Raw genomic sequence first — 14,670 nt, 5'->3', positions numbered from 1 at the left:
AATTTACATTATAGCATAGAAAGTGCACCATCTGTATTCATATAATCTGTGTTATAATATGTGTTTATTTATAACTATTTTTAATCAAAATGTCCATAAGTCTAAAAGATAATAACCTAATAACATAATAATCGAAAATACAATTTAAATTTATACTTATAAGCTCGTTACTAATTCTTATGCAATTATAATATATAAATTGCATAATAATAATAAATAAATATATAACAAAAATTAACTATTCTATGTAATATTTAACAACAGTAAAATAATAAATAAACTTGATTTTAAAATATAACTACTGTTCGTAATAATTTAAATGTATTCAAAATATAAATTATAATTTATAAATAGTATTATTGTATACTTAAAAGTATACTAAACCAAAAAAAAAAAGTAATTGCTATATTATTTTAATAATTACAATTTACAAATAATTAAACTTTCAAAACTGCATTCAATATAATTTGTTTAGCACATTAAGCTGATATTCATAATTAGATAATTATACTCAACTACATACTTGTAATTTTAAAATTTGTTCTACTTACGAAAACAGACAATTCATACATATAAGTCATTATACCTAATTGAGCTAACTTATTGAAATGATATATTAATACTTAGGAGTTTTTTTAAGGCACATACAAAATCAATCTTGATAAAATAATAAACTACGGAATTATATGTTCAATAATTACGTCATACAATGCTATGTACAACCGAGCGGTTGTAAATACTATGTGCAGTTATGACGGTAATTTTTGTAGTTTTAGACCAAAGAGGAGAAGTTTAGTTTACGTACTTCCCGATGTCTGTTTATTGTTTTTAAAACACGTATGAATTCGTCATCCCTTTTCCTAAGTTATGTAAGAAATATATTTTTTATTTTTTTTTTCAATAAAGCTTAAAAAAGATGTTAACTTTTTATTGTATACGCATACATTCAGTTTTAAAACGTCAATTATTTTGCCAACATAACTTAGTAAAATAGTTATCGTATATAGACTTATTTTCAAAATTTAAATCGAGTCACGGGAAGAACTAAAAAAATCTATTTCCTATAGCTATATTGTACTGATTCTAAAAATAGAAAAAAGTCAAAAATTAATTTCGGTAACTTGTGCGTGCTTGTGTGAAACAGTTCTTGAAATCGTAAAATATCCATCAACTTGGTCATTAACAACCTAATGATTGATAATGAACGAATATAGTAGGTAATGTTTTTGGAAATAATAGTACAGTAGAACCTTATTAATCCGGACAGCCGTTTATAATACATAAATTACGTTAGTTTATCTAAACTATCTAAACATTGTCATAAGATACGTGAAATATAACAACGATGAAAACATATCTGCGTATTATGAGTATATAAAGGATTTTCCCGAGTTAATCATTAAAGAAATCACTGTGAAAAGAAAACAACCAAAGATCAGCAGTTTCTTTAAACCAGTAAGCGTTTCAAGTGTGAAAAATGAAAGTAAGCCTTAGTATGTACTGTATTATGTATGTAATGATTATAATAAAATTATGTACTATTTTTTAAACTTAATATTGTTAAAAATACATATAATATATAAAATTAAAACTTGTATAATACATTCAATACATTTTTTTTAAATTTATAATTTACGATTTTTGGTTATTTTGTTTAATCCGGACTTTCATTCATTCGGACAACCTAGAGCCCCAATTAGTCCGGAATAATGAGGTTCTACTGTATTAATCCGAGTAGCAACTCTCATTCATTATTAAATTGTTATTTACTATTTTGGTGTTCACTCATTTCGTTCGCTTTCAGTCATTGGTCATTCGGTGCATAGGTGGATCCAGGATGGTGTACTGGAGGTAAGTGCCACTTCCATTGGAAAAAACAATATTTAAAAAAAAAAAACTATATTTAGAACTAAATAATAGGCAATAAAAAAAATTTTTTTAGTACTCATTATTTGGAGGGAGACACTAACCTGGATACATTTATTGCGGAGTATTTTTATTAACATTTTATAGAAATTTCATAATATTTTTGAAATATAACTATTAATGACGTTTGTGCTATTTGATAGGCACTTGACATTTTAAATGGTTCACAAATGTTTACTAATATTTATGACGTGATCGTGTTATTTATAACAACAAACTGTGAATTTTATTATATTATATTTCAATGACCTAATTCATTTAATGGTCCTAAAGCCCATTAACGTTATACGGCGAAAATAAATAAGTAGGTACTGATGCTCTGCACAGTCCGTAATTTTGGGAACCGGACAAGACTGGACGGACAATTTTAATAAAGGACCGAGTCGGACCGAAGTGACTGCTAATTTTTTTTTTTTGGACCGTTGTTCTAGTCAAATCATACCCCCGGAAAATATTACAGGGGAGGGGGGATCAAGATTTTCCTAGGCATATTTTACCTCCTGTATAATTATCCTAGATTATCTTTACCCCCGGTAAGATTATCCTAGGTTAATTATACCCTCTTAAGTGGGTACTATTATCCTAGAAAATTTTTACCCCCCGTAAGAATATCCTAGGATAATCTTACTTCCCGGTAAGAATTTACTAGGAATATTGTACCTCGAGGGGAGTATGATTTTCCTAGGATATTTTTACCCGATCTGTTTAAGTTTGAGAATTAAGACTGAACTGAAATGATTGTTGTTTAAACCGATATCGAACCGAAATCGTTTATAAACATTTGGAGTCCGACTGAACCAATCCTTCACCAATTTGTATACGATCGGATTGATGTAGACCGGACCATGGTGTACTGGTAGCATTAGTAGATACGTAGGTTGTCCGATAAAAAGGTACAAAAATGTACGGAATAATGAAAAATGTATTTATTACTTTAAATCTTTTACACAATAAATAAGATAGAGCTCGAGTAGTTTTTTTCTTTGATTATAATCTCAATGGTAAACCACTACCTCGGACTATCGAGCCTATTAAAGACCTTGGTATTTATTTTGATCCCAAACTCAAATTTGATTGTCATATTACGAACATAGTTAATATGTCAAATAAAATCATTGATTTTACTTTTTTTTTTTATTAGGAAACTTGGTTAAAACCATTAGTTTCAACAATTATGATAATATACAAAGTAAATTACAAATATATAATATTCTATTAAATTAGAAACAAAAGAAAAGAACAATTTTTTTTTTTTTTTTCAATTTTTAAATTTAAATTATGAAACCAGCCTGGTTGATTAAATTAAGTAAGGATAAAGTAATGGATTGAGAATTGTAGGAGAGGATAGATTGAGGATTGGCTGGAATATTTAGAGAATTGATTTGTGAGAGAAAGCTTTCGCGTTGGGAGGAGATGTATGGGCAGTTAAAAAGAATGTGGGTGATATTGCAAGTGGCGGGAGAAAAATGGCGAGTACAGAGGGGGGAATCATTTAGGTCAAGTTTGAATGAGTGCGAGGGTAGTAAGGTGTGTCCGAAACGAAGACGAGAGAAAGATGAAATATTTTTGCGAGATAGTTTGGATTTATCAAACCACGGAAGAGGAGAAATGGATGGCACAATGTCTCTGTACCAAGTGGCAAAATGAGTGGGAAGACCTTTCCAGTATCTTAGCCACAATTTATCAACGCTATTTTTAAGCATTGGACAAAAGTCAGACCAGGGTATTGATTTTGATTTTACTTATGCTGATTTAACTATGCTGATTTCGATGATTCATTAGATTTAAAGTTTGGTTCGTTCTATCAGTGAATATGGCTCAATAATATGGTCTCCATACCATTCGAGTCATAAACATAAAATTGAAGAAATTCAACACAAGTTTTTACGTTTCCTCTTATTTAAATGTTCCATATTTAGAGAACCCCATTTTTCGTACTCCCCATTATTAACGTTTTTCAACATCGAAACACTTGAACAACGTCGTATGCAATTAGATTTATATTTTTCTTATAAACTCTTTACAGGACTTATTGACTGTCCTGAGTTTCTAAATCGTTTCTTCTTTTATTCCCCATCTCGTAACTCCCGGTCAAAAAACACTTTTTATCTTAACACAGAAGTAACTAATTTCGCAAGCAATACCCCTCATCTTAGAATTATGAAAACTATTAACAAATTAAATATCAATATGTTCATATCACCAAATTTTAACTCATTCAAGTTATATTGTAATTTATTACTTATTAATTCATAGCTATAAGTATATTATATTATCATTTATATTGTACATCATTGTTTTTTTTTGTTTTTTCTCTTTTTTATTCGTTTTTTGTTTAAGACTATTAACGAATGATTGTTATTATTAGTAATATTTATGTAATTGGGCTTGCCCCGTATAAAATTTAAATAAATAAATAAATAAATGAAAGATACATTTTATTATTTCTCTACATAATCACCATTCAAATTGTTGCATTTTTTCCAATGAAACTTGAAAATGCCATCTCGGAAATACGCAGCACATTTTCCATCGAAGTATTAGATAACTGCGTTCAAGACGCATCATCAAATTTTTAATGTTATCTGTGGTACCGCAGCAGGTACAAATGGAGTCTACCGCGATGACTTGTTGTAATGGGGAAGGTACGACAACTAAAGATATAAGAAAAATTAGCCGTCCGGACATAAACAAAAGTTAAAAAGTTTTGAAGATTCGTAAAATTCTTAATACGTTTAATTTTCTCAAAAATAAGTTAAATTTCCTATAACGTAAAAAATGAAAACATTTTACCCCCCCCCCTCTTTTAAAAGGAATCTTCTCCGTCATCGTTGTTATACTTTCATAATAAATTATTTAATTCAATTTTTTCATAATACGTAACACAAATGGATGTGTGGACAAAAGTAAAAATACAGAACGGTGCTTCCTGCATACTATTTCGACAGATTGTTGAAACACCGAAACTGCAAGGTGTGATATGGCTGTTTATTTTTATTTTCTCCATCTATAAATTAGTTAAATTATTAATCTCTATTTTTACGTTTCGTTGATAATTCTATTATATACATCCAGTGACGCCCACGTAGGATACCAAATTGTACTGATATCTCGTGGGTCCTGGGGGCTACATACATTAAAGAACAACACTCCGTTCTCAGGAGTAAACAACATAAAGGCATAATTATTAATCTGGATCTTTAGACCGTTGAATAAAACGTAAAGAGTTGGCAATGCCAAATATGCAAACAAATATAAGTATATATTAAAATAAATATATAACTAATATAGATAACTACAATAATGTTGATAGATTTATATGCTATTAAGTTAATATGTTATGTAACTACTATATAGAAATAAATTATGATGAAGTAATAGATAAATTTTGTAAAACAAGCCAGTGGCATGTATATATGCAGTGGCGCAACTAGAAAAAAATTTCAGGGAGGGGTTACAATGTTATATTACTATAATATACATATAAGCTAAAATCCTGCCTGGTTAATAATATTACATAATTAATATTAATATATACACTGTATAAATTTCTCAATCAGTATTGTCGTATATATAATATTGTTATATATAACAAGAAATAAAACAATAAACGTCGTATTTATAAAAAAAAACAAACAAAAAACACTTATAGATTAATATTGAGTCTTCGTTTTGAAGTTTTAGCCATTTCATCAATTATCATCAATGGATTAACATAAATATTCTGGTGTATATTGAGGACTGCCAATCCATTTAGTCTCATTTGACCAGTAGTATTTCTGATAATTTTTCAGTGACGCAAGGAAGAAAAAGACCTCTCTCCAGTAGCTGTTGTGACTAGTAGTGTAATTAATATTTGCAATAACTTTGAGATTACAGGAAAAAAATCAGGATTACAATGGAAAAATACTTCGGTTATTGTTAACGACGAATTTGGTGATTTGAATGCGCAACTATTATACCACAGTTTAAGTTCACCATAATTTACTTCTAGGCTAGTCAAATTGTTGCTGTAACTTAATATATCAGTATAAAAATTGTGCATAATTTTGAAGTCCTCAAAAGTTTCTTCGGATATTTGTTTGCTAGTCTTAGGTAATAAGCAATTGAAACTTTTTAGTTTGACCCTATGTTCAAGAAATTGTCCATGGAGTTGTTCAATAAAATTATCAAGAAATGGGATGAATATTGAGACTCTATAATATTCTGTTGGATTATTATTCATAACATTAATCCTATTTTTTTGTCGACTTGTTGCTCTTGGAACACTAACAGTTATATCAAAACTAATACAGACATCTTCAAAATTTTTAAATATATCATCAAACTCAACATTAGCATTATCACGGATTTGTTTTATAGTTTATTGAGTCATATCAGCAAATTCTAGGACAGATTCTAAATCTAAATTTTTAGTTTTAAGAAATTTGCACAAAGGAGCAGTTATTGCAAATACTTTTACTAATATCAATAAGGCTACTTAAAACCTTAATCGATGGATGGAGGAACTAAGTTGGTTAGCTAAAGCAGAAATCTCAGTATCTTTCCAAGTAGATATTTCATTAAGTGCATCCAAAACTGCAGGTTGAAGTTCATGAAAGACAAATACAGCGTCATGGCGCTCAACCCACCTTGTAGGGCAAAATTTTTTTAGTTTTTTCAATTTTGATTCATGTAATTCATTTTGAATTGATATTTTAAGTACATTTTGTCTTTTAGGATAGCCAAAAAAGTTACATATAGATTGCATTGTGTCCATACAGTTTCGAATATCAGTTACATTACAACTAAATGAAATAGCCAAGTTTAGGCTATGTGCTCCACAGTGGATATATAAAGCCGTCGGATATTTATCATTGATATGTTTTTGTGTTCCATTAAATTTCCCGGACATAGCCTCCGTTCCATCGTAGCCTTGTCCAATTAAGTAAATTAATTCGAGTCCCATGATTTCAAGATTATCAAGTATTGTTTGTGCTAATGCTTTGTCACTTACATCAGAATTAGCAATATTTTTTAATTTATTTAAGGTAAACATCCATTTGAAAAAAAATTATTTCAAACAAACGAATTTACGAATCAAACGAATATGGTCGTATGGATGTAGACAAAAATAAATTTGGTGGCCCTAGTATAATTATAACTGCACTGGTGTGAATGATGTGCGATTAAGCCATTATATATCTTTTAGATTTAAAATGATTATAAAATAATTATAATCATCGAAAGCATTAGAATAAGTTATAGTTATTGTATAGGACAAAAAAGCGATAAAGGATCACACACTCACAAAATATGACATGTAAGGAGGCCGATCATCGATTCTCCAGACAGAGCAGCTCTTCATGTCACGAACGCTTACATATTGCTCTTACGCATATTATTTTTATATTTATCATGTGTGTTTAAATAAAATGTATAATAATAAACGAATAAACGAGTCTTGGTTATTTCAAAAACAAATCGGTCACCTCATCCTATAGTTCAGACGCTAATCACAATTTCTACTGAGAAGTCGCTACGAGGATCGGAGAGGTAATATATTAGTTAATAACATAGTTAGATAAATGATTTAGATGTGTATAATCATCACCGGTAATTTTCTTGGTTTTTTTCCATTCATTACAGGTTCATGGATAACCTGTGGGCGCCACTGTTATAAATCCTATGTTACGCAAATGGCTCGGTTGCAACGAAAACCATTGTAATATTATTATACCGAGTGCGTGATCAGTCAGTGATTACCGAATACAAATCGTAGTCAAGCGTTTATCATATTGCGAACGGAAATGTCTGCCAGAAAAATAAAAGCCACGTTCAATAATTGAATTAATTATTTTAAAAAGTTAATTTTTTTATTTTATAAAAAACGATTGTTTCCTTTCCCTTTTATTACCGTGTAAGTGAACCGCACTGCTCTCGTCCAGATGATGACCAAGGTGATAGGAAATCGGTACAATAACAATAACATTATTATCAAATCCAAAAGCACCACGTATGTAAATTATTTTGTCCTCGATTACTTTATTCAAACTATAAAGAACTATAGGTGTAACAATACGAGTTCTTTCTTGTGATGATCGATCATTTAATGTCTGCTGGCGGTTTCTAAGCAGTCGGTGAACGTGTATGTATAAATCAATACAATCCAACCCCGTCGAGATAAATTAAATGTTGAAAAGGTCTAAATTTTCCCATTTTCCGGAGCCATTAATCTCTATCTAGTAGATTGTCAAAGAACTAAAATGATTAGTGGTGCTAAACGGGGAATCTTATCAATAATGTTGATATGAATTTCTTGGTGGAGTAATGAATTTGAATTGAACATTTTTATCATTGAACGTTCCTCAATATCTAAGTTCATTAGGCATCAGTAGAAACGTCAAAAATCTAAATTTTTCGTCTCGTGTGGTTATTGCACGTAAATGGTATGAGTCTAAATTTTGTAGGTGTATGAGCATTTTTACAAATGTATTTAACTTTATTCAGATCTGTCAAAATTGACATGTCATTGTTAATGTGTAATGTGTGTTACAGATCCACCAATGAAGGAACGTTTGTTATTATGGCTCGTTTTTATATTGGTTGTCACCTTGGTTGGCGGACACAAAGAAGAAAAGAAATCCAAAGATGATGAAGATGACAGTTACGATATATCTGATGTAAGGACCAACGAAGTAGATGAACAGGATGATGCTACTACTCGTATGCTACAGTTGATCAGTAATGCTGCCATGAAAATTGTCGAGGCTCCTGATTTGTCAAAGGTAATATTATTTCATTTATATATATTTCATGCATTGTATTTCGTGTGTTCAATCGTTTTAGGAAAAACCTTCTGATCAATCTCAAGAACAATTGAAATCGGAAGATTTCGATAGTGGTGATAATTTACAGTTAATCAAATTTCCTACTAATGGTCTCTTCAGTTATTGGGCGGATATGTCAAATGATGATGTTAATGTACAACATTTAAAAAATGATGATGATTTTGATGATGATATTGTTGTTACGGATTGGAAGGAACCAATCAAAGCTCCTCCAAGTTCAACAAGAGAAGAAGAAGGTATGTAATTTAACTAATTTAGTTAAATTATTTAATTTGAGCACTGAAAATGATTACTAAGTAATTTATTTTAAATTTTTTTGTAGCGGAACAACTATATCAAACCGGGTTGAAAAAATTAAAATCAACCCTCGGAGATCATTTAGATGCATATGAGTATTTTTACAAAGCTTATACTTTAGATCATGAAGAAGCTAAAGCAAAATTTGCATTTGCCTTATTATTTGGCTTGAAATACAATCAAGATATACCCCAAGCATATTCAATTTTTAACGAATTGTCTAATAAAGGAAATCCAGATGCTCATTTAGTAAATACCTTTTATAAATAACTATTAATATTATTTATAAATATATTTGGCTATTATTTTTATTTAAACGTAGGGCTTAGGTTTCTTGTATGCTGTTGGATTACATGTTCCTGTGAGCCAGCCAAAAGCACTTGTACATTATGTTATGGCTGCTGTTGGCGGTAATGTATTAGCTCAGCTAGCACTGGGATACAGATATTTTGCTGGTGCCACTGTGTCTTATAGTTGTGAGAAGTCTTTGGAATACTATAGAGCAGTTGCAAATAATGGTAATTAATCTTGCACTTATTTTATTAAGAAATAAGAAATAACAACATAATCTTAGACTTTTAAAAAACTTATATAAATATTTTTTAAACAATTCAGAGAGACAAAAATTCTATCAAAAAAAAGTACACAAATAGTCTCTCAATGATATCATTATTAAATTTCAATTTTTCCATAATAATTTATTAGAATATTGTATTTAGTTAGAAAAATCAATTAAATCAATACAGGAGCGTACCCAGGAATTTTTTATGAAAGGGGGTCCAACATTTTTATCTTATCTGATAGTGGGAAATTAATATAGACTATATACTATTATTATACTATTTACTATAAAATTGTTTAGTATGTAGAAATTTCAATAGGGGATCCGGACCCGAAACCCTCCTTGGGTATGCCCTTGAATCAATAAAATAACTTCATGTTTGCTTTGCATGTTCTTCATATTTTCTAACAAAGTTATTTTTTTATATAAGAATTTTTGTTCCAAATTTATTTTTCATAGTCAAAGTACTATTTAAAAGTCTGAAAACATGCTTTAAGAAACACTTTTACTACTATAACACTTTTAATAGCTAGTTTTGATGAATTAATATGGTTAATAATTTTAGTTGCCAATGAATTGTCTTTATCTGGTGGGCCACTCATTCAACGTATTAAGTTAATGGAAGAGCTAGATAATCCAAATTATAATAGCGGAATAGTAGATTCTGATTTGTTGGATTATTATAAAATGTTGGCTAACAAAGGAGATGCTCAAGCTCAGGTATTATATAATTAATTATTAGTGGTACAATATATTGATAACGTTTCAAATATTTTGTTTTGAATAGGTTGGTTTAGGTCAGTTATATTTACAAGGTGGAAGAGGTGTAGCAATTAATTTAGAAACTGCTGAACATTATTTTCGTAAAGCAGCAGACAATGGTAATGCTCTTGCATATGGTTATCTTGGAAAGGTAATAATAATAAAAATAATAATATTACTATTTATTACTACTTCTAACTATTCAAATTGATAACTAAATACAATTATTGATTTATAGATATTTTTAGAAGAGCGCGAGGGCATTAAACCTGATTATGAAAAAGCTCTTGAATACTTTTATAAAGCAGCTAAGTTAAAAAATCCTGTTGGGCAAAGTGGTTTGGGTTATATGTATCTACATGGTCTAAATGTTGCCCAGGATTATTCAGAGGCTTTGAATTGGTTTACTTTGGCTGCTGAACAAGGTTGGGTTGAAGGGCATTTATATGTAGGAATCATCTATTACAGTAAGTTGAAATTAGACTTCTTGTTTAAATTGTGTATTTATATATTTTTTAATTTCAGAGGGATTGGGTGTAAAACGTGATTATAAAATAGCAGTTAAAAACTTTGGTTTAGCATCTAAATCTGGCAATTTGTTAGCTTACTTTAATATGGCACAAATGCATGCATCCGGTATTGGTGTATTGCGCTCCTGTACAACTGCTCTAGAAGTATACTATTTAACTGTCTGTAAATACAGAATTACTCTAGAAATTTATTTTTCAGCTGTTCAAAAATGTTGCTGAACGTGGTAAATGGGGTGGATATTTAATGCATGCTTACAATACTTATAAAGAAAATAAATTTGAAGAGTCATTCGTTTTGTATTCTTTCTTGGCGGAATTGGGTTATGAGGTTGCCCAAAGCAATACTGCTTTTATATTAGATAGAGGTAATTATTATACATAAATATATATATATATATATATATATTAAATTTCATTTCATTTTCTTGTTATACTTAACAAAACATTATTTAAATTAATTATTATTGTTAAGGTGATATTAACCTTTGGGAAACTGAGAAAGAACGCTATGTTCGTGCAATGATGTATTGGAGTAGATCAGCTGCTCAAGGATATGCAGCAGCTCAATTAAAACTAGGAGATTATCATTATTATGGTCTAGGTACTAAAGTTGATTTTGAAATGGCTGCCAATCATTACCGACAAGCATCTGAACAACATCACAATGCCCAAGCAATGTTCAATTTGGGTTATATGCACGAAATGGGATTGGGAATGGAACAAGTATAACATTTTTGTTTTACTTAGTATCACGGAATATTTTTGTTTACAATTATCTATATTTGTGCAGGACATTCATTTGGCAAAACGATGTTATGACATGGCTGCAGAAACCAGTCTAGATGCAAAAGTACCTGTATTTTTAGCTTTATCAAAACTCAACTTTTGTCACTTGGTCAACTATTATTACACAGTAAGAACTGTAGATAAATTTAATGCTTATTACATATTATTATTAATTGTAATTTATTATGTGTTCCAGAATTTTCTAAGTTTTATGTCTATTTTATCAAACGATGTTGCAGCACCTATGGGTTTCAATTGGGATTTATATTTAATAGCAGTACTGTTTGCATTACTTTCTTATATAATTTATTTACGAAGACCTAATAGGCAACCACCAAATGTGTGAAAGCACTATTTGTATTTAAATTATAATTAAAAATCTTGGAAGACTGTGCAGTACTTGTTACAAAAATATAAATAAATATATTATAAATGAAAATAAGAATTTAAAAAAAATTTGTTCCACGTGCATATTTTACTAATGGAACATGTGATTATTTAATAAAACTGGAATCCGTAAAGCAAATATCAATGGAAAAATTAATATAAATATATTTTGCAGTGAATAATTAATACCTTAAATTATTGTTAAAATTGGGTTATTTATTTAATATTATTATTAATTAATAAATTGTTATTATTTTATTTTTAATTTAAACTGTAAAAATGGTCAATTTATATATTTCAGTTATTATTTTTTTGAGGTGACTGAATTAATATTGTATTTTCTGTTATTTATTCTTTTAAATTTTACATTCCTGCTCTGTAAATCATTTAATATAGTGCATAATTAATAAATGCATTGAGCATTAAAATGTTTATCAATGATGACAAAGTGATTTTTAATATAATTTGTGTTTAGGTTAATTAACATTTCATTATGAAAAATAATATTAATATAAATTTAATGAGCTGTCCAATGATAATAGTCTTTATTATATAACCAAAATTTAAAGTTATTTTGAAAAAAATATAATTTGGTGCCTAAAATTATTACTTACTCAACAATAATAGTATTACGAAATACTGAAAAAAATATTTTTAAAGATTTAAATTTTGTACTAAGTTTAACATAATTTAATGGTTAACAGCTTTTTTTAACTAGTATGAAATATGAATTACTATCACATTACTATACTGCATTAAGAGCATTTGAAAATCATAGCAGTTGTAGAAAATACTTAAGCTACACATACATTTGATGTTCATTATTTATTCTGCTTTAATAGTTATTAATTTTTAAGGTAGTGTTTGTAAATAATATTACAATTTTGTAAAACTATGTAATTTTTAATAATATACTCGTGATATTTGTTGTATAAATAAACTTTCAATTTTATGGATATTATTTGTGTTTTAGAAAATAGATCTCAGTACAAGAAACTAAACTAGTCGAGAAAAAAATAAATGAAACAACATAATCTTATCAATAATAGTATTATAATATAATACAATAATATTTTATTGTTATAAAATACTTACTTTATAGTCATTAAATAAATAAATAAGTGAATTTGATTGAATTATGGGTACAACACAATATTATATTAGTAAAATCACCTTTGATTTTATCAAGAACTTGCTTATACTGGACTGGGCTTACATATGACTATATCTTTTGGTACTTCAGGTATAGCAACAATACATTCCCTGAACAAATCCTGATATATTTCACCTTTGAAAAACAAATTTACTAAATAATTATGAAAAAAAAAAATTCTTAAATTTATAATTCTTGGTTATTTTAATTTAATTAGTGTCTACAGTTTTTATTCTTAACTTATAAAGTAATATATACTGCAAATACTGCAAAACATATATCAGTACCTAAAGCTAGTGTTATATTCGTTATAATATTTATAGATAATTTTATATCCATCTATTTGTCATTGGGACATTCTTTTTATAATGTAACTTTCACGGGGATTTAGATTTTTTCTAATTAACAATTTAGGTTTTATAATTCAAAATTCTTATTTTATTTATTCTCTAAGCAGAATATATTCGATGGAACACGTGAGAACTTAATAATAGGTATTTATTTGCGATTGTGTAGCTATAGTATATGGTATAAAATTTCCCCAACTGAATTACCTATTAAACGAATTTGATAATTTATTTAACCATATATAAATAAAAAAAAAAAAATTATACGAGAGGGTATCTATTTCATGTCAAAATATATTTTGTGTACAGAAAAACGTAAATATTTTTTTTGTATAGTTTCAATTTACACTCATGAATTAAAATGATCAAATGGTGTCAACAAGAAACAATACAAATTATAAATTCTTAACAATTAAAATATGCTTGCTCTTTACCTTTTCTTTTTGAAACTCCACAGGGAATTTTGTTTAGCTTTTCGATTTTCTGTTTCACGGTTTTCATTTTCTTAGTCTTGTCTGGTGCCATTTTCTTCGACTGTGAAAGTAAAAATTAAATTAATTCAAGGCATTATACATAGTCTATGATTTTGAAATGCAGCTTGTAGATTTTTAGTCGAGTATCATATGGAGAGGAAAATGTATTATACTGAAAAGGAAATCCAGCGCGATGGGAGTCATAGGCAAAATTATTCCACTCTAAAAATAAAATCATTAGCTGTTTTGTCTATTATTTTCTTCAATTTATTCAAACGAGTCACTATTTTCAGAAATTAATTTTATCAAATATGATTTAAGAAAAGGACTACTCGATGAATGTAGTGCAGCATATTCGTATCTAATAATATTCTATTAAAAATGACTAGGTAATTATAAACTAAATATCAATAAATTGGCATTAAGAATTCAACAAAAAAAAATCATATTAAGAAAATAAATAATTAACAAAGTAATATTATTGTATTAAGTACCTAATATAAGTACCTATCTAGTGATACATTTACATAAATCGATTGAATACATCAGAGGTTAGTTTAGATACCGTAAAATGCAGTCAGTGCCGTCGCAATATTTTCTGTGGCCTATGCGTAGTG

At 28.5% G+C, this 14,670-nt stretch overlaps 2 protein-coding genes across 5 annotated transcripts; one reads left to right on the top strand and one right to left on the bottom strand.

The window, feature by feature from the left end:
- Positions 1–5,548: 5,548 nt before the first annotated feature.
- On the bottom strand, positions 5,549–7,914 carry LOC112687695 (52 kDa repressor of the inhibitor of the protein kinase-like). The gene is made up of 2 exons (XM_025560561.1): positions 7,823–7,914; positions 5,549–7,719 (listed from the first exon to the last, which is right to left on the bottom strand). Exon 2 carries the CDS (start codon positions 6,962–6,964, stop codon positions 6,407–6,409), a length of 558 nt encoding a protein of 185 aa, XP_025416346.1. The 5' UTR covers positions 6,965–7,719; positions 7,823–7,914; the 3' UTR covers positions 5,549–6,406.
- Positions 7,915–7,962: 48 nt separating this feature from the next.
- On the top strand, positions 7,963–12,281 carry LOC112687694 (protein sel-1 homolog 1). 4 transcript variants are annotated; one of them, XM_025560559.1, is made up of 13 exons: positions 7,963–8,053; positions 8,464–8,693; positions 8,755–8,992; positions 9,079–9,302; positions 9,376–9,571; positions 10,181–10,335; positions 10,403–10,528; positions 10,616–10,844; positions 10,903–11,051; positions 11,107–11,272; positions 11,380–11,630; positions 11,698–11,820; positions 11,890–12,281. In XM_025560559.1, exons 2-13 carry the CDS (start codon positions 8,472–8,474, stop codon positions 12,037–12,039), a joined length of 2,229 nt encoding a protein of 742 aa, XP_025416344.1. In that variant the 5' UTR covers positions 7,963–8,053; positions 8,464–8,471; the 3' UTR covers positions 12,040–12,281. The 4 variants fall into 4 exon arrangements, with proteins under 4 accessions (XP_025416344.1, XP_025416343.1, XP_025416345.1 ...); XM_025560558.1 differs by lacking the exon at positions 7,963–8,053 and adding an exon at positions 8,072–8,371; XM_025560560.1 differs by lacking the exon at positions 7,963–8,053 and adding an exon at positions 8,072–8,397.
- Positions 12,282–14,670: the final 2,389 nt, after the last annotated feature.

Source organism: Sipha flava, unplaced genomic scaffold, assembly GCF_003268045.1.
Source record: "Sipha flava isolate LNK unplaced genomic scaffold, YSA_version1 35a_pilon_pilon, whole genome shotgun sequence".
Taxonomy (NCBI): Eukaryota; Metazoa; Arthropoda; class Insecta; order Hemiptera; family Aphididae; genus Sipha; species Sipha flava.
Note: the sequence above shows the minus strand (reverse complement) of the source record. Positions and strands in the feature narration are given on the sequence as shown.

What these genes read in the sequence shown, in the direction of transcription:
- LOC112687695 (XM_025560561.1), bottom strand. Translation starts at nt 6,964, where the DNA reads ATGTTTACCTTAAATAAATTAAAAAATATTGCTAATTCTGATGTAAGT.
- LOC112687694 (XM_025560559.1), top strand. Translation starts at nt 8,472, where the DNA reads ATGAAGGAACGTTTGTTATTATGGCTCGTTTTTATATTGGTTGTCACC. An exon ending in GAAATCCAGATGCTCATTTA is followed by an intron (nt 9,303 to 9,375) that starts GTAAATACCTTT and finishes ATTTAAACGTAG; the next exon opens with GGCTTAGGTTTCTTGTATGC. An exon ending in TGGTCAACTATTATTACACA is followed by an intron (nt 11,821 to 11,889) that starts GTAAGAACTGTA and finishes TATGTGTTCCAG; the next exon opens with AATTTTCTAAGTTTTATGTC.